The 21,096-nt window shown below is 45.4% G+C and overlaps 1 protein-coding gene across 6 annotated transcripts in view; it reads right to left on the bottom strand.

Annotated features, from left to right (window-relative positions):
* Positions 1-21,096, bottom strand: part of LOC124862348 (histone deacetylase 5-like) — a 290,249-nt gene that overhangs the window by 256,628 nt on the left and 12,525 nt on the right. For all 6 annotated transcript variants that reach the window (XR_007036907.1, XR_007036905.1, XR_007036906.1 and 3 more), the window contains exon 2: positions 16,860-17,010. Coding sequence is in view for 2 of the 6 variants with exons in the window: in XM_047356209.1 (XP_047212165.1) it covers positions 16,860-16,881 (22 nt within the window). In the remaining 4 variants the exon portion in view is untranslated. The remainder of the gene's footprint in view (positions 1-16,859; positions 17,011-21,096) is intronic.

Genomic DNA, 21,096 nt, shown 5'->3' with positions numbered 1-21,096 from the left:
CTCTTTTGAATATATGACTCTCCGGGGAAAGAGCCCGGTCCGAACCATGTTCTTGAATATTTACAGGCCTCCTAAGTCCAAAACAAACTTTTTCAGTGATTTTAATGAGCTTTTATCTGTGATATGTGTTGATTATGACTGTTTAATTATTGTGGGAGACTTCAACATTCACATGGACAATCCTGAAGACAGAAGTGCAATAGATCTATGTGACACTCTTAGAAATGTTGGTTTGACTCAACATGTTGAACAGTAAACACACAAACAGGGACATATTTTGGACTTGATCATCACTAAGGGTCTAAACATTTCCAAGATGTCTGTAACTGATGTTGCCCCATCTGACCATTTTGTGTTGTTTTTGAAGCATCATCTGCAATGACTCAGTTAGCCAAAGAGACATGATAAGAAAACACATCTTTAAGGACGGTGCTGCTGAAACCTTTAACCAGATTTACTCTTCTACCTCCACTTTGCCCTGTAACACTGTAGATGAGCTGGTAGGTAACTTTCATTCTAAAATCTCGGACATAATTGATTCAGTTGCTCCAATTAAAGTGAAGATTGTTTCTGGGAAGAAAAAGTCTCCATGGAGAAGTGCTCCACCAGTCAGAAGTGAAAAAAGTGAGTGTCAAAAGTTGAACGCAGGTAGCCAAAGACTAACTTCCAGGTTCACTATAACATCTATAAAGAGAGACTCCATAGATATAATTTACAACTGAAAAATGCGAGAGAATCTTTCTTCTCTGAGATCTTCAGCAAAAACATTAATAATGCTCGTGGATTATTTAACATGGTCGACAGGGTAACAAACCCTCCGGCAATTGTAGCATCTGAACTCCACCACACCAGGGCCTGCAATAAACTTGCTTACGAAAGTTATGAATGTAACTACGGTTCTATGAATCCCGGATGACCGCCAGAGGCGGTGCTTCAAGAACTGAATGATCATTCTTGCGCATGCGCAGGTCGAGAAATTAATAACAACATGGTCACATGTGACCTACCAGTGGCTCACATGAGTCTATATAGTCACATGACACCGGGAGCCCAGTCCCGATAATCTTCTCGCAAGCACGCGGAGACCAAGGGACCGAGCGCTCTGGCGGTCATCCGGGATTCATAGAACCGTAGTTACATTTGTAACTTTCGTTGTAATTCATCCCTACTGACCGCCAGAGGCGGTGCTTCAAGCACTGGATGACGCATACCAACAGGGTACCGAGGGATCCCACGGAGACCCCAAGGAACACAGCAACACCACTAACCCCAGCCCTGCCGAAGGTGGCCCAAATGCAATCCACCACCTCCGGGTGAAGCCGCCACTCCCCCGGAAGTGGCACCTGCCGAGACAGAAAGTCCGCAGAGACATTCTGCGGACCCGGAACATAGGCTGCCCTGAGGTTGGCAAGGCGTGGCGCCACCCGCCCCACCCGGACCAGGAGCCGCTGGGCCAGGGACAGTAGTCTCAGAGACCTGGACCCCCCTTGGTGATTTATATGGAAGACAACTGTGGTGTTGTCCGACCGGACCAACACATGTCGTCCTAGCAGCCCTGGAAGGAAAGCACGGAGCGCCAGGAACACAGCCATCAGCTCCAGAACATTGATATGGACCCCGCACTGCCGCGGGGACCACACCCCCTGAGCCGCACGGTCTTGCCAGGTCGCTCCCCAACCCTTGGAGGAAGCATCAGTATGGACGACTGCCCTCCGACACGAAAGGGGGCCGAGCGGGACACCCGCCATGATGTAGGACCCGCTCTGCCGCTGGGACAGAGACTGTAGGCACCGAGGCACAACCCGAAGCCGTCGGAGCCGGTGAGTACGCCGGGAGGGGTCCAGGCCACCCCGTTCAGCCACATCTGCAGGGGCCACAATGAAAGAAGCCCCAGAGGCACCACGCTGGACGCAGCAGTGAGCATGCCCAGAAGACGCAGCCACTCCACAAACCGTGGAGCCCTGCCAAGACGGAAGCTCGGAAGCACGGCCAGGATATCGCCGACACGCCTTGAGAAAAGTGTTCAGACCCCGGAGGTCCAGAATTGGACGAAGACCGTCGGTCTTCTTGGGAACCAGAAAATAAACTGAATTAAAAAAAACGGATCCCGCAGGGGGTCCACCGGAACAATCGCACCCTTGGCCAGCAAGTTGCAGATCTCCCTGTCCAGGGCCCGAGCCTTCATCGGGTCGCAGATGACATCTTGGCCCGGCTGGGGATAGGAGGCCGGCGGCGGAACTGAAGACGGTATCCCCGGGACAGAGTGGACAACACCCACGAGTCCGGGGTGTGAACTGCCCAATAACTGAGCTGGCCTAGGGAGAAAAACCCCACCGCCGGCTCCAGAACATCACCGGTGGCCCCCCTGGCCCTGGCAGGGCCTGGGGAAACGCAGACTGGAATGAGCAGACCAAACTGGACGCAAACCCTGGGCCCCACCATGGTCCTCTTGGGCCCTAGTTGGTCTAGGAGCCGTGCTTGTGGACCCCAAGAAAGGGACAGGAGGGGGGAGGGAACCCCGGAACGAGTCCCCAGCTGCCCTAGCAGCAACTGGCCGGCGGGGAGGTCTATGCAGACCTGCCAGCTGCTGCCGTGTTCTTGAGGCCTGGGCTGTACTCTCCAAGGCCTCCAGCGCAGCAGAACCGAAGAGTTCCCCCGGAACCACAAGAAGAGCCCTCAGCGTTCTCCTTCAAGGCTCGGTCAGGGCGATTGCGCCATCCACACCTGGCGCCGAACACGGACCAATGTAGAGAGCGTGCGTCCAAGCTCACGCTTCATCAGGGCGAAGGCCTGCACAGAGGCGTCCAACAAGCCCTGAGTCGACTGGTCCAAGGGAACCGATTCCAACGAAGAGGAGAGGCCCAACATCAGATGGGAGAGTGAGTTCCCTATACGGCCCATCCGGGCACCTGAGTCGTAGGCCCTACACAGCAAATCGTCCGTGACACGGCATTGCGTTCGTGGACAACGGGCATTAGTCCTCAACGCCTCATCGGGAGGAACGATGAGGGAGGCAATGGCAGACTCTACAGGGGGCATGCGGCCCAACCCGAACTTGAGCACCTCGTGCATGGCAGCCAGGGCCCTGCCATCCGCTGTCGGGTGGACATACTCTGCTGAGGGAGGAACAACAAAGGCGGCCTCGACATCATGGCGCCTAAAGAAGGCACTAGATGGAGCAGGCTGGGCCAGGGGAACGTCCAGCTGCAAACAGCCCAGAGCCGTTTTAATAGCTGCAGACACCGGTTCCCCCGCACCTCCCAGGGAGGCACCGGGAGGAACCTGAGGTCCGGGAGCCCAATTCCGGAAAGGCCTCTCGAAAGAGGGTGCCCGAGGCCGCAACCGAAATAACATCATCCTCACAATGCGAGGACCCGCCCTGTTCAGGAGGGGAAGACTCACTGCGGCCACCATCCCCCCGGATAGACTGAAGGAGGGCCTTCATCTGGGCCAGCTCCGTAGAAAGTTGGTCCACTCTAGAGGACAGTCCCGGGGGCCCTCACCGCTTGGCTCTCCTCCCGGACGCCAAGGGCACATCCTCAGCAGACCGTTTTGTGGAGTCCGCACCCTGTCCAAGCGGCAACGGATCCTGCTGGACAGAGACCGTCCAGTCAACAGGCTCCTCCACCGAGGACAGCCGGGCCAACCGCACCGCTCGGGGCAGAACGCTGCAATTAGAGCAGGCATGATCTGAAAGCGCCTCCCTGAGATGGTCAACACCAAGGCAGGGAGGGCACATGTCATGACCGTCCTCCGGCTGTAGGGGAGCCGAACAGGACGCACAACAAAGATTGTCCATGACCCAGTGGACAGATGGGGTCGAATGGGCAGAAAAAACGCCGTCAAGACCCTGTTACAGCAACAAGCCGTAGGACTCAGCACGAGCAGAAATGCCACCGGCTGGTCGGACAAACAGGAATAAACAAAAGCGAGCAGTAAACTACTGCTGAAAACTAAACGGACTCAGCCCGAGCAGAAAACGCCATTGGCGAGCCAAATCAAAGCGAGCAGCAAATCACTGCCGAAGAAAGTAAATAGACTCAGCACGAGCAGAAAACGCTACTGGCGAGTCAGACAATCAGGAATAGCAATGTATAAATGAATGAACGGACTCAGCACGAGCAGAAAACGCTACTGGCGAGCCGAACAAACTTACCAGAAACCCTGGAAGAAAAGGCAGCTTGCGCAGCCTCTGGAGGGCAGAATTATCTGCAGCTCTGACCACAAACGATCACGAGGCTCCCAGCAGCAAGCAGCAAGAGGAACAAGGAACAAACAAACACAAGTCAACACCTGCATTCATCAACCTGCGCGCGAGAAGAAGGAAGGGACTGGGCTCCCGGTGTCATGTGACTATATAGACTCACGTGAGCCACTGGTAGGTCACATGTGACCATGTTGTTATTAATTTCTTGACCTGAGCATGCGCAAGAATGATCATTCAGTGCTTGAAGCACCGCCTCTGGCGGTCAGTAGGGATGAAATAGAACTTCTTGACTGAAAAAACTGAAAAGATCAGAAGGGCAGTCAGCACATCCATATCAAGTCCAGTACCAAAGTGGTCTCCAACTAAAATTTCCCAATTTCACCAAATAATCTACAAAAATGTAGAAGAAATTATACAGCAACTAAGCTCTTCTTCCTGCTGTCTCAATGTTTTACCCACAGCTTTCCTTAAGAAAGATTTGCCATTTGTCATAACGTCTGATTTAACTCAAATAATAAACACATCTCTATTGTCAGGTGTTTTTCCAAAGGCCCTAAAACAGCAATTATCAAACCGCTATTAAAAAAGAGCCACTTGGACAAGCTGCTACTGCAGAACTACAGCCCTATCTCAAACCTCCCCTTCATCAGTACAGGTACTTTTTTGTGTCAGTAGGTAACTTTATATCAGAGACCACAAAAATCACATGTGGCATTCCCCAAGGGTCCATCTTAGGGCCCCTCCTATTCAATATCTACATGCTCCCCCTAACACAGATTATAACTAGAACTGCGAACAGTTATGAACAGGTTCCAAGCCCTTCCCAGCAAGTCCTCCCCCAGCCCCGCCCCTCCCAGCACTGCACGTCACAAGCCCCGCCAACCCTGCACGTGATAATCATTTAATATGACCCTATTTTTCATTAGGTCAGGTTAGAACTTGCTTGCAAAAGCACTCAGACTTTACGGGCTTAGCCCTTACATTAAACTGTGGCTAAATTATAACATTGGAGAAACACTTTAAAAATCATGGAGATTCCAGTGTCTCCTTAAATTCTTAAAATGTTGCTTGAGTAAGCATTTAATGACAGAAGTATGATCTAAATGTCCTATGGCCTTAGACCAAATATTTTTTACAAAAAAATGTGAATTCGTATTTTGAGTGAACAGAGCATTTTATGCAAGTTTCATAAAATCACTATGCCTAATAATTTTCTAAATATTCTCAATTAACCATGTCTATAACGGCAATGATATGCATTGTTTAGACTGTCTCTAGATGTAATGGTTTATCAAACAAAAAATTATAAAGCGTTTTGTACAACACAATGTCCCGAAATTAACAATTAATTAAAAATCCATATTTCATTATAACATCATCGTTGATCTGCTACAGTTTGTGATGAAGTAGCATGGGTGATCCTCAGGGTCCCTGTCCTCGCCCCTTTACATGGCAGGCTTCACACAAAACGCTGACAGCTGTGGTCTGCAGCAGTTTTGACTACTCTGTGATTGGTCAAATGTAATGTAAGCCAAACCACAACACTGGTGTGAGAAAAACACAAATAAAAACTACTTTTTTTAACTGAAGCATTAATCCACAATATAGAGTCTTATAAGTTATACAAAGTACATGGTATTTCATAAAATATCCAAAATTTTCTCAGATAACCATTGTTATATGTGGAATTATATACATTGTTTATCATGTCCCTAATTTTAATGATTTTTTTTTATTTGTTAATGGTTTGTCATTTCAGTGATATTAGTAACAATGACCAGAATTTAAAAATGCACGTAAAATGCAAAGTTTGTCAGACAATTCTCTAATAATTCACCAACAACATCTTTAATATGAAGAATCAACCTAAGGTTTCCCAGCCACCACACATGAATTTGTTTTATCCAAATTAATTTACAATCATAACTATTGATTAGCATATATCTTTATAAATTATTTGTACACAAGTGGGCAGTTCAAATTAAACAATGTTTATGCGGGATTATAGGCACTGTCTACTTATGTAGTGTGCAAAATTCCAAGGCGTTTGGCTTAACAGAACTGGAGATACAGCCGCTAGCTTTATTATAAAACGTTGTAGGTTGTAGTGATGCGTTTTGAGATAGAAGTTTAGTTAGAGTAGGTACTTTTCAGGATTATGCACAAAAGACATGCTGAAAGTTTAAGCTCTCTAGGTTCAATGAGTAAATTCTGGGGAACAAATTTTGTATGAGCGAAAGTTCAGAGGTAAATTTTTTCCCATAAGCCCCACCCACTTTGGACAATCATTACCATATTGATACCATAGTCCCTACGTGGTGTCCTGAAGAAATGTACCAAATTTTATGAAAATCCATTCAGCCATTTTGACTATATAAATTTCTCTTACTTATAGCGACCCATAGGCTTGGATCCCTCTGAAAATGAGTACGTACCTTCAGTTTGACCTTATACACTACTGGTATGAAAATTATTTGTAGATCTTAATCTATTTTCAAGTTGGGCCAAAAAACTTTTTTTTATTCAAAAAAGTTTGTTTTTCACAACCGAAAAACATTTTTGAAATCCGTTCCATATTGTTTTATCGGCTTTATCCGCAGTCTCAGCAGGCCCAGTTTTGCTTCGATTGGCGTCGGCCCTAAGGAGGAGTTAACGAAAATAGGTTTCGCATATTATGCGAAATTAGCACAACTCTAAGATATTTTTTTTTTTTCAAAATTCACATGATTTAGAATGACTCCAAGAACATCCAGGAACAGAAATTTAGTCTCTGCAAGTAGCGGTTTCAGAGATAATCACCAAAACGCATATTACATTATAACAGCGCCATCTAGTGGTAAAACCCAGACTTTTTTTATGTTCCTAGGCAGCACAATTCTGTGTACGATCTCTGATTTAAATTCAGAGTTCAAAGGTCAAATGTGAGATAGCATATAATCTACGCCCACTTCATATTCATATTTAAAGTATGTCGTGACGGCCTAGGTCTTGAGCATATGTACCAAGTTGCATGTCAATCCATCAATTCTTTATGCAGATATAAACCTTTGGTGCCTATAGCGCCCCCTATGATTGAATGTGTATCAAACTAAATGTATAGGCACAATAGCTCATCCTCTATCAGGATCTCTAATCTTGTTTGAAAATCATGAAATATGATAGATATAGTCAATTAACTTTTGCTCTAGCTTGCGATTAATGTTTGTCCACACGTAGCTTTAACAACATTCGAATATTTGAGAATGATTTTATACCATTTTGTCCCGCTCTCTGTATATGGTATGTACAGAGTTTCACCTTGATTGAGCTTAAAATGTAGGAGTAGATATTGAAAATAGATTTTGGCGTTGGCTTTGAGGCTGCCATTCGATTCCACACAACTTCGCTAGGTTTCACTGTGAGCGACATGTCATATGATCTCCAGTCATGCAGAGTTCTGGTCTGGCGAGAGGCGTTCAAAATTTGGGGGAGGTCCGACCTTCCAAATGGAAGCTACACTCACTTGTTAATTAGTGGGCAGGGCTGAAACGATGTCATCAATTGACTGTGGCAACATGTTTACCATTGATCCATGATGATGTATACTACATTTGAAGTGGATCCGATGATGCATGAGGGAGATAGAGCACTTGAAATGTCCTAGGGGGCGCTGTTGATCCAAATTGCAGGGAATCCAATAGAGCAGTTTGGGGGCTGACAACGATCAACCATGTTTATTTTGTAGTGAATCAGACCATTCATGTGTAATTTAGAACCAAACGTATGGCCGTGGCATGACACCGGACTTCGCCATGCCACCACAGCCACACCCTCCAGCCAAACCAGTCAGTACTGGGGGCTTTGTTAGACCATCATGTTATCTGTCACTTGGGACAGTTTCACATTGATTAGGTGAAGGACACTAAATATGGACCATCAAAAGGAAAACGCGACACTTCCTATTTTGAGGCTTGGCAAAAAGCTTTTGATAACTTTTGATCCCCAGTGCCTTAAGAGTATACTGAGTGATTTTCAAGTCTCTAAGCAAACGTAAGGCCATTGCAAGACGTTGGACATTGCCACGCCACCATTGCCACACCCTCCAGCCAATCTTCTTACAATAGGAAACCAACTTAGACCATCTTGTTATATGTCACTGGGGACAGTTTCGTGTTCATCAGGTGACAGGGGTCAAACGTGTATCTTCCATGACACTTCCTGTTCCCAGGGGGCGAGGCTTAGATGGTGTCAGTATCTGACCACTGAATATCATTCGGGACCAGATGTGGATTAATACCAAAAGGTTTGGTGTCTCTGCGACTTTCCTTGTAGAAGCTATAACAATGTGGGGTTTTTTTGGCAAGTCGTCAAACTTTCAGGCCTGACTCCGCCCCTTCAACATGCTCAAAAATTCACAATTTTGTTAACTTTAGATCCCCAATGCCTTCTAAGCAAACTGACCAAATTTCAAGCCGATCGCTCAAAATCTCTAGGAGGAGTTCGATCAAATACAGAGGATATAAACGGCAAAAATGGGGTCAAAATCGAAAATTCAATCCAAGATGGCTGACTTCCTGTTTGTTCTAGAACGTGGGTGCAAGAGATTTCTCTTGCTTATAGTGCCCCCCTAGGCTTGGTCCCTTTGAAAATGAGTACATACCTTCAGTGTCCTTATGCACTACTGGTATGAAAATTATTTGTACATCTATATTAAAGGTGGGCCAAAAAACCTTTTTTTTTCCAATCAAAAATGTCCGTTCACGTATAACTCGCAAATGAAAAAACATTTTTGAAATCAGTTTCATATCGTTTTATCGGCTACATCTGCAGTCTCACTGGGCCCGGTTTCGCTTCCATTGGCCTTGGCCCTAAGAAGGAGTTAACGAAAATAGGTTTCGCACATTACGCAACATTGTTGCTAATTAGCATAACATATACATTTTTTATTTTATTTTTATTTTTTTATTTGGTAGGCACAGATACAATGAACATAGATCATTATGCAAAATAATCTGATGCCTGTATCATAGTGCTTATAGCCATAGCTAATTCGCATCACCTGTCCCTTGAAGGGCTTTTAACAGTTAAAATAAATAAGAAGTAAAAACAATTACTATAAATGCAATCAGAAATGTCCAGAAACCAGTTAGTACTAATAAATTCACTCTAATAAAATTAACACATCCACTCAAGATCAAACAAATGTTCGTTCGTTCGTTCGTCGTCTTCCGCTTATCCAGGACCGGGTCGCGGGGGCAGCAGACTCAGCAGAGACGCCCAGACGTCCCTCTCTCCAGACACCTCCTCCAGTTCCTCCAGGGGGAGCCCAAGGCGTTCCCAGGCCAGCCGAGAGACATAGTTCCTCCAGCGTGTCCTGGGCCGTCCCCTGGGCCTCCTCCCGGTGGGACGTGCCTGGAACACCTCCCGAGGAAGGCGTCCAGGAGGCATCCGGTATAGATGCCCGAGCCACCTCAACTGGCTCCTCTCGATGTGGAGGAGCAGCGGCTCTACTCCGAGCCCCTCCCGGATGGCCGAGCTCCTCACCCTATCTCTAAGGGAGTGCCCAGCCACCCTACGGAGGAAGCTCATTTCAGCCGCTTGTATCCGTGATCTCGTTCTTTCGGTCATGACCCAAAGTTCATGGTCATAGGTGAGGGTAGGAACGTAGACCGACCAGTAAATTGAGAGCTTTGCGTTTCGGCTCAGCTCTCTCTTCACCACAATGGACCGGCACAGCGCCCCCATTACTGTGGCAGCCGCACCGATCCGTCTGTCGATCTCCCGCTCCATTCTTCCCTCACTCGTGAACAAGACCCCGAGATACTTAAACTCCTCCACTTGAGGCAGGAACTCCCCTCCAACCTGAAGAGGACAAGCCACCCTTTTCCGGTCGAGTACCATGGCCTCGGACTTGGAGGAGCCGATCCTCATCCCAGCCGCTTCACACTCGGCTGCGAACCGCCACAGCGCATGCTGTAGGTCTTGGCTAGAGGGGGCCAGCAGGACCACGTCATCTGCAAAAAGAAGAGACGAAATCCACTGGTCCCCAAACCCGACCCCCTCCGGCCCTTGGCTGCGTCTAGAAATCCTGTCCATAAAAGTTATGAACAGGACTGGTGACAAAGGGCAGCCCTGCCGGAGTCCAACATGCACTGGGAACAGGTCCGACTTAGTGCCGGCAATGCGGACCAAACTCCTGCTCCGCTCGTACAGGGACCGGATGGCCCCTAGTAAAGGGCCCCCGATTCCATACTCCTGGAGCACCCCCCACAGGGCATCACGAGGGACACAGTCGGATGCCTTCTCCAGGTCCACAAAACACATGTGAACCGGTTGGGCAAACTCCCATGAACCCTCGAGCACCCTGTAGAGGGTATAGAGCCGGGACGAAAACCACACTGCTCCTCCTGAAGCCGAGGTTCGACTATCAGTCGGACTCTCCTCTCCAATACCCTGGCGTAGGCCTTACCAGCGAGGCTGAGGAGTGTGATCCCCCTGTAGTTGGAACACACCCTCCGGTCCCCCTTCTTATGAAGGGGGACCACCACCCCCTTTTCCGGGGGTTTCACTGTGAAACCCCCGGCAACATTGCGTGAAACCCCACGCAATGTTGAAGAGACGTGTCAACCATGACAGCCCTACAACATCCAGAGACTTGAGGTACTCAGGGCAGATCTCATCCACCCCCGAAGCCTTGCCACCGCGGAGCTTTTTAACCACCTTGGTGATTTCAGCCTGGGTGATGAAAGAGTCCAACCCCGAGTCCCCAGCCTCTGTTTCCACCACAGAATGCGTGATGGCAGGATTGAGGAGATACTCGAAGTACTCCTTCCACCGCCCGATAATGTCCTCAGTCAAGGTCAGCAGTCTCCCGCCCTCACTATAAACAGTGTTGGCAAAGCACTGCTTCCCCCTCCTGAGGCGCCGGACGGTTTGCCAGAATCGCTTCGAGGCCAACCGGTAGTCCTTCTCCATGGCCTCACCGAACTCTTCCCAGGCCCGAGTTTTTGCCTCTGCCACAGCCCGGGCCGCAGCACGCTTGGCCTCACGGTACCCGTCAGCCGCCTCAGGAGTCCCACAAGCCAACCACAGCCGATAGGACTCCTTCTTCAGCTTAACAGCATCCCTTACTGCCGGTGTCCACCACCGGGTTCCGGGATTGCCGCCACGACAGGCACCGCAGACCTTACGGCCGCAGCTATGGGCAGCAGCATCGACAATAGATGCGGAGAACATGGTCCACTCGGACTCTATGTCTCCAACATCCCCCGGGATCTGGTCGAAGCTCTCCCGGAGGTGGGAGTTGAATACATCCCTGGCCGAGGGCTCCGCCAGGCGTTCCCAGCAGACCCTCACTATGCGCTTGGGCCTGCCAAGTCTGTCTGGCTTTCTCCTCCTCCAGCGGATCCAACTCACCACCAGGTGATGATCAGTGGACAGCTCAGCCCCTCTCTTCACCCGAGTGTCCAAAACATGCGGCCGAATGTCTGATGATACGACAACAAAGTCCTAGGGTGCCTAGGGTGTCCTGGTGCCAAGTGCACTGATGGACACTCTTATGTTTGAACATGGTGTTCGTTATGGACAATCCGTGACTAGCACAGAAGTCCAATAACAAAACACCACTCGGATTCAGATCGGGGAGGCCATTCCTCCCGATCACGCCTCTCCAGGTGTCACTGTCGTTCCCCACGTGGGCGTTGAAGTCCCCCAGCAGAATAATGGAGTCCCCGGGAGGGGCACTATCCAGCACCCCCGACAGGGACGCCAAGAAGGCCGGGTACTCTGCACTACCACTCGGCCCGTAGGCTGAAATGATAGTCAGAGACCTCTCCCCAACCCGAAGGCGCAGGGATACGACCCTCTCATCCACTGGGGTAAACCCCAACACGAGACGGCTGAGCTGGGGGGCAACAAGCAAACCCACACCAGCACGCCGCCTCTCCCCGTGGGCCACTCCAGAGTAGAAGAGACTCCAACCCCTCTCAAGGAGATGGGTTCCAGAGCCCACGCTGTGCGTGGAGGCGAGCCCGACTATTTCTATTTTTCTATTTCATCTCCCATGGCCTGCACAATCACCAGATCTAAATATTATTGAGCCACTTTGGGGTGTTTTGGAGGAGCGAGCCAGGAAATGTTTTCCTCCATCGGTATCACGTAGTGACCTGGCCACTATCCTGCAAGAAGAATGGCTTAAAATCCCTCTGACCACTGTGCAGGACTTGTATATGTCACTCCAAAGACGAATTGATGCTGTATTGGCCGCAAAAGGAGGCCCTACACCATACTAATAAATTATTGTGGTCTAAAACCAGGTGTTTCAGTTTCATTGTCCAACCCCTGTAGGTAGCGCATATCTGCATATGATCTGTGATTTCCCTAACAAAATCTTTCAAATTCATCGAGTTCAAAGGTCAAGTGTGAGAAAGCATATTATCCACACCCACTTCTTAATCATATTAAAAGTACGTCCTCAGATGAAGATCTTGAGCACGTCTACCAAGTTGCGTGTCGATCCGTCAATCTGTTATGCAGATATAAACTTCTAGTGGAGTTCGATCAAATACATAGGCTATAAACGTCAAAAATGGGGTCAAAATCAAAAATTCAATCCAAGATGGCTGACTTCCTGTTTGTTGTAGGATGTGGGTTTTAGGTAGAACTTGGGGAGTTCTACAAGTGTACCAAATTTCATAACTCTACGACAAAGTAAAGTCAATGCGAAGGCTGTTTTGAAATTTTTTTTGGGGGGGACGGCTATTGAGCCTTTTTTATTGCGACTTTGGCGAGACCCCCAAAATGTGTAATTTTTCAACAGGTTCAGGTTCTCGAAAAAGGCAATTCATTTGGGGATGAATAATAATAATGAACAGAGCGATAATAATAGGCCTTCGCAGCGCTTAGCTGCTCGGGCCTAATAACAAACGGAGCGATTACTATAGGCCCTTGCAGGCTCCCTGCTCGGGCCTAATGAAGCAAAAACGATAGGGCTCCCTGCTCCGCTGGGAGCAGGTGAATGGCCATGCCTTGCATGGCTTTCTCCCAGGGGCTTGGAACCCTAATAAACAACAACATAAGTTATCATAACTATGTAGACAACAGACAGCTATACATTACGATGTCACCAGGTGACTATGAAGCCATTCAAGCACATGGTAAATACAAATAAGAAAAAATAAACGCATGGATGTGCCAACATTTTCTTCAGCTGAATCAAAACAAAACTGAAGTGATAATTTTTTTGGGACCAAAGGAAGAGCGTTTAAATGTTAGCACACTGCTTCAGGTAATACAGCTAGAAACCACCAATCAGGCTCGAAATCTGGGTGTCACGATGGACTTAGACCTAAACCTTCAGAGGCACATAAAGACAGTAACAAGGTCTGCCTTCAATCGCCTAAAGAACATTTCCAGGATTGATGGACTAATGGATTACGGACTAATGTCTCAGCAGGACCTTGACAAACTAATTCATGTGTTCATCTTTAGTAGAATTGATTACTGCAACGGTGTCTTCACGGGTCTGCCTGAAAAGTTGATCAGACAGCAGTCGATCCAGAAGGCTGCTGTCCGTGTCCTCACTAAAACTACGAGCACATCACTCCAGTTCTAAAGGCCTTACACTGGCTCCTCATATCTCAAAGAATAGACTTTAAAATACTTCTGTATTTACTTCTGGAAGAGGTTCAAGATAGTAGTCAATGTCCTTTGGTCTGGGGCTCCATGCAAGATCTCACCTCCTGGGGCATCAATGATCACGGGGAAGGTGAGGTATCAGCCCAGAGCTACACGACATGACCTAGCCAATGACCTGAAGTGAGCTGGGACCACAGTCTCAAAGAAGACCATTAGTAATACACTACGCCGCTATGGATTAAAATCCTGCAGTGCACGCAAGGTGTCCCTGCTCAAGCTAGGGCATGTACAGGCCCGTCTGAAGTTACTATGAAACTCCCGCTTGATATATATATATATATATATATATATACAGTACAGACCAAAAGTTTGGACACACCTTCTCATTCAAATAGTTTTCTTTATTTTCATGACTATGAATATTGTAGCTTCACACTGAAGGCATCAAAACTATGAATTAACACATGTGGAATTATATACTGAACAAAAAAGTGTGAAACAACTGAAAATATGTCTTATATTCTAGGTTCTTCAAAGTAGCCACCTTTTGCTTTGATTACTGCTCCGCACACTCTTGGCATTCTGTGGATGAGCTTCAAGAAGTAGTCACCTGAAATGGTTTTCCAACAGTCTTGAAGGAGTTCCCAGAGATGCTTAGCACTTGTTGGCCCTTTTGCCTTCACTCTGCGGTCCAGCTCACCCCAAACCATCTCGATTGGGTTCAGGTCCGGTGACTATGGAGGTCAGGTCATCTGGCGCAGCACCCCATCCTCTACTTCTTGGTCAAATAGCCTTTACACAGCCCGGAGGTGTGTTTGGGGTCATTGTCCTGTTAAAAATATTTTATGGTCCAACTAAACGCAAACCGGATGGAATAGCATGCCGCTGCAAGATGCTGTGGTAGCCATGCTGGTTCAGTATGCATTCAATTTTGAATAAATCCCCAACAGTGTCACCAGCAAAGCACCCCCACACCATCACACCTCCTCCATGCTTCACGGTGGGAACCAGGCATGTAGAGTCCATCCGTTCATCTCTTCTGCGCCGCAGAAAGACACGGTGGTTTGAACCAAAGATCTCAAACTTGGATTCATCAGACCAAAACACAGATTTCCACTGGTCTAATGTCCATTCCCTGTGTTCTTTAGCCCAAACAAGTCTCTTCTGCTTGTTGGCTGTCCTCAGCAGTGGTTTCCAAGCAGCTATTTTACCATGAAGGCCTGATTCACACAGTCTCCTCTTAACAGTTGTTCTAGAGATGTGTCTGCTGCTAGAACTCTGTGTGGCATTGACCTGTTCTCTAATCTGAGCTGCTGTTAACCTGCGATTTCTGAGGCTGGTGACTCGGATGAACTTATCGTCCGCAGCAGAGGTTACTCTTGGTCTTCCTTTCCTGGGGCGGTCCTCATGTGAGCCAGTTTCTTTGTAGCGCTTGATGGTTTTTGCGACTGCACTTGGGGACACTTTCAAAGTTTTCCCAATTGTTCGGACTGACTGACCATTTCTTAAAGTTATGATGGCCACTCGTTTTTCTTTACTTAGCTGCTTTTTTCTTGCCATAATACAAATTCTAACAGTCTATTCAGGAGGACTATCAGCTGTGTACTGTATCCACCCCCAGCACAACACAACTGATGGTCCCAACCCCATTTATAAGGCTTGACATCCCACCTATTAAACCTGACAGGGCACACCTGTGAAGTGAAAATCATTTCAGGTGACTACCTCTTGAAGCTCATCAACAGAATGCCAAGAGTGTGCGGAGCAGTAATCAAAGCAAAAGGTGGCTACTTTGAAGAACCTAGAACATAAGACATATTTTCAGTTATTTCACACTTTTTTGTTCAGTATATAATTCCACATGTGTTAATTCATAGTTTTGATGCCTTCAGTGTGAAGCTGCAATATTCATAGTCATGAAAATAAAGAAAACTCTTTCAATGAGGTGTGTCCAAACCTTTGGTCTGTACTGTATATATATATATATATATATATATATATATATATATATATATATATATATATATATATATAAACTTTATTAGAAATTGGTTTAGGATTATTTCAATTGCAATGGACACAGTGAAGGAAATGAAAAGGACCCTAACGCATCATTTTTATTGAAACAAACCTGCCCATGAGTGATATGCGTACAGATTTCCAACTAGTGAGATCATCTTCCACTTTTTCAAAAGTAGGATATGGTTTAGTTTTGTTAAATATATTGATATACATATCAATACATTTCAGGTCTAAAAGGGGGTTACGTGCTTAAAAATTTGTCAGTCATTTAAAAGTAATTTAGTTTAATTAAATAAAGTAGCTCAAGAATTATTTTACGGGAGTCAGTCATTTAGTAAAATAAAATGGTTGAGAAATGATTTGATTCCCAGTACATTTGATTAGTGGATATGAATTAGATATTTCTGTATATAAATTAAAGAAAAGTAATCACAGACCATAATTTTACCGCCACTACTTTGGCTCAACACATGGAGAATGCAGTAGATAGTTGTCACGTGGAATACAACCAGTACTTTTTGTAAATTTCTACAGCTCCTTCAGTGTTGCTGTCACCTCCTGGCAGCTTTCTAATTTCTGTCTTGTCAATTTGGAGAAATATCAAGTTTTAATACTGTCACTGTTGTCACACATTTGAATCTAATTCAGTTTTCGATGACTGGCTTTGTGCCGTTGTATATACATATATACATTAATATCATTATGATATTCTGTAAGTATGCCTTTAGATATAGGACACAAGTGTGGGAAAATTAGAACTAAGATAATTGAACATTATTTCAGGTTAATCAAAATAATTATAGTTGTAGGTGTGACCGCAAGAAGAATGAAAATAAATCACAAGATGCTTCAGCAAAGGGTGGACGCTAATGCAACCAGATTATCGCACATTTTTATTCCCCCTTCATTTCCGCATTATATGAAAACATTTATTTTTCACATAATTTAACAGAGGCGTGTAGATTTTTGACAGCCATAGTAGTTCATAGCATTAAACTCCTTGAATAAGACTCACTGGACTGGTGGGATGAATTCATGAAGGCTGAACCTGGACTTCTGCCCTCATAAGCTTCTGTTAAAGAGGGTCTTCTGAATCAGCCATGAGCTGGAGAACAAAAGGATTGGCAGGCAGATTTAAAGTCCTAACTCCTGACTGTGGGGTTTACCTGTCAAACACACAAAAAAGATGTTAAAACATTTTGCAGCACTTGCTGAGCCTTGCATTTGACATACTACCACCCGATCATTAAAATAACAAGTGTGCAAATCTTTATTAGCTGCAATAGAAAAAATGGCTTATTAGCCTGTTCTTTCAGGCTGCTACAACAGAGATTAACTACAGCAAATAACAGCAAGTTGAACAGGCAATATCATGTACAGCAAAATGTCTGTTAAGTCATTTAGTGAAATCAATATCCATGACAGACAGATATTGTGAAATCAATATCTGTCTGTCATGGAACATGCAATATTTTGAAAATCTGATGGTTAAGGTAAGGTTGCATGTCTCTATAGAGAATACACAAACTGCTGTTTAGGGTTAGCAATGCTGACCTACTGAGCCAAGCGACTGTGGCTCAGTAGGAATAGTAGTCGTCTTGCAATCAGAAGGTTATGTGTTCGGTTCCAGCTTCCTCCTTTCATATGTTGATGTGCCCCTGGGCAAGGCATTTAACCTCAAGTTGCCTACATATGAAAGTGTTAGTGAGTGTGATTGGGTGAATGTGGCTGTAGTGTAAAGCGCTTTGAGTGGTCTACATGACTGGAAAAGCCCTATATAAGTTCAGTCCATTTACCATGCTAACTGCTAATATAGGACACTAAAGATTTATGCTACCTTTATAATCATTTTATATACACTCATCAGCCACTTTATTAGGTACACCTTGCTAGTACCGGGTTGGGCCCCCCTTTGCCTTCAGAACTGCCTTAATCCTTGGTGGCATAGATTCAACAAGGTACTGGAAACATTCCTCAGAGAGCTTGGTTCATATTGACATGATAGCATCACACAGATGCTGCAGATTTGTCGGCTGCATCCATGATGCGAATCTCCCGTTCCACCACATCCCAAAGGTGCTCTATTGGATTGAGATCTGGTGAATGTGGAGAACATTTGACTACAGTGAACTCATTGTCATGTTCAAGAAATCAGACTGAGATGATTCGTGCTTTATGACATGGCGTGTTTTCCTGCTGGAAGTAACCATCAGAAGATGGGAACACTGTGGTCAGTAAGGGATGGACATGGTCTGCAACAATACTCAGGTAGTTTGTGGTGTTGACACGATGCTCAATTGGTACTAAGGGGCCCAAAGTGTGCCAAGAAAATATCCCCCACACCATTACACCACCAGCCCGAACCATTGATACAAGCAGGATGGATCCATGCTTTCATGTTGTTGACAGCAAATTCTGATCCTACCATCCAAATGTCGCCGTAGAAATCGAGACTCATCAACGTTTTTCCAATCTTGTATTGTTCAATTTTGGTGAGCCTGTGCGAATTGTAGCATCAGTTTCCTGTTCTTAGCTGACAGGAGTGGCACCCGGTGTGGTCGTCTGCTGCTGTAGCCCATCCACCTCAAGGTTCGACGTGTTGTGCGTTCGGAGATGCTCTTCTGCATGCCTTCGTTGTAACGAGTGGTTATTTGAGTTACTGTTGCCTTTCTATCAGCTCGAACCAGTCTGGCCATTCTTCACTGACCTCTGGCATCAACAAGGCATTTGCGCCCACAGAACTGCCGCTCACTGGATATATTCTCTTTTCGGACCATTGTCTAAACCCTAGAGATGGTAGTGCGTGAAAATCCCAGTTGATCAGCAGTTTCTGAAATACTCAGACCAGCCGGTCTGGCACCAACCATCCCACGTTCAAAGTCACTTAAATCACCTTTCTTCCTCATTCTGATGCTTGGTTTTAACTGCAGCAGATCGTCTTGACCATGTCTACATGCCTAAATGCACTGAGTTGCTGCCATGTGATTAGGGTGATTAGACATTTTCATTAACGAGCACCTAATAAAGTGGCCGGTGAGTGTATTTGTGTTGTTTGTTGCCCTACACTGCAAAACAAACTTCCCAACTGAGGGAAAATAACAATGGTAGTCCTAATATAACTAAAGGTTTCTTTAGGTTTCTGTAAAGTTGAATGAATGAACGCTACAGTCAATCAGTGCATTTAAATATTAATATGAATGCTGTTGCTTTGTAATTGGATCTTACAAAATAAAAACATAACCTTGTGATATGGCACACTTCTACATTGAGTTAAGCAACAAATGTTTGTGAGCTATAATCTGTCTTGTAAAGGATGCATGCTGTGGTCATTTGCATCAATGACCCAGAAAGGTTTTATTCAAATACATTTTATGTGTTTTTACTAACCTTTTGTTATTAAAACAATTCTATTTTCCCTTTATCCAGAAAGTAGAACAAAAAGATTTTGTTCTCATTAATGATTCTCATAAAGAAATTGGGATAGACTAAAAAAAGATCAAAAATTACAAGATTAGTTATAAGAAATGGGCTACAAAATCTGTTTGGAGCATTCCAGAAAAAGAAAACTGTTGATTCAGTGTTTAATCTAACCATTACCAGTCAAAACCAATCAGAAAACAATTAATTTTGTGCACTGCCCAATTGATTGTTCATCAATTACACTTTCCAAAATGGATATTTTGATTCAATTTGAGGCCATTTTTATTAATTTCATCTTAAATTCTACTGAAAAAACAGTTATCGTATTTTACTGCATAATACAAATCAATTAATGCATTATACACTTTCTTATGTGTGTAGTCCAAGAGCAATAACTTAATTACAAACACTAGGTCAAAGAAACTACATTTAATTAGAACTTGGACTAGGTTAGATATTTTGTTTTTACATGCATCTGCAATCTAATCATGCACATCTAGGTCCAAATGTCAAAGATAAATAGCTCACTGGTTTTTGAATTTACTAGAACTTTTAATATAAATCAATCTTGATTTTTCAGTCACAGCTTATCTCAGTAAATATACAAAGAAATTGGGCTTCTATATGTATTGTCACAAATTGAACTTGATAGATTTCAGCATTAAACTGCGAACAGAGGTTTTTTGTTTTGCTTGTTTGGCTAATGGCGAGTTTCTCAATTGGGAAACGAGATGTACCCTGATGTACAGGTTCTTCTCAAAATATTAGCATATTGTGATAAAGTTCATTATTTTCCATAATGTCATGATGAAAATTTAACATTCATATATTTTAGATTCATTGCACACTAACTGAAATATTTCAGGTCTTTTATTGTCTTAATACGGATGATTTTGGCATACAGCTCATGAAAACCCAAAATTCCTATCTCACAAAATTAGCATATTTCATCCGACCAATAAAACAAAAGTGTTTTTAATACAAAAAACGTCAACCTTCAAATAATCATGTACAGTTATGCACTCAATACTTGGTCGGGAATCCTTTGGCAGAAATGACTGCTTCAATGCGGCGTGACATGGAGGCAATCAGCCTGTGGCACTGCTGAGGTCTTATGGAGGCCCAGGATGCTTCGATAGCGGCCTTTAGCTCATCCAGAGTGTTGGGTCTTGAGTCTTTCAACGTTCTCTTCACAATATCCCACAGATTCTCTATGGGGTTCAGGTCAGGAGAGTTGGCAGGCCAATTGAGCACAGTGATACCATGGTCAGTAAACCATTTACCAGTGGTTTTGGCACTGTGAGCAGGTGCCAGGTCGTGCTGAAAAATGAAATCTTCATCTCCATAAAGCTTTTCAGCAGATGGAAGCATGAAGTGCTCCAAAATCTCCTGATAGCTAGCTGCATTGACCCTGCCCTTGATAAAACACAGTGGACCAACACCAGCAGCTGACACGGCACCCCAGACCATCACTGACTGTGGGTACTTGACACTGGACTTCTGGCATTTCCTTCTCCCCAGTCTTCCTCCAGACTCTGGTACCTTGATTTCCGAAGGACATGCAGAATTTGCTTTCATCCGAAAAAAGTACTTTGGACCACTGAGCAACAGTGCAGTGCTGCTTCTCTGTAGCCCAGGTCAGGCGCTTCTGACGCTGTTTTTGGTTCAAAAGTGGCTTGACCTGGGGAATGCGGCACCTGTAGCCATTTCCTGCACACGCCTGTGCACGGTGGCTCTGGATGTTTCTACTCCAGACTCAGTCCACTGCTTCCGCAGGTCCCCCAAGGTCTGGAATTGGCCCTTCTCCACAATCTTCCTCAGGGTCCGGTCAC

The sequence above is a fragment of the Girardinichthys multiradiatus genome, chromosome X, assembly GCF_021462225.1.
Source record: "Girardinichthys multiradiatus isolate DD_20200921_A chromosome X, DD_fGirMul_XY1, whole genome shotgun sequence".
NCBI lineage: Eukaryota > Metazoa > Chordata > Actinopteri > Cyprinodontiformes > Goodeidae > Girardinichthys > Girardinichthys multiradiatus.
Note: the sequence above shows the minus strand (reverse complement) of the source record. Positions and strands in the feature narration are given on the sequence as shown.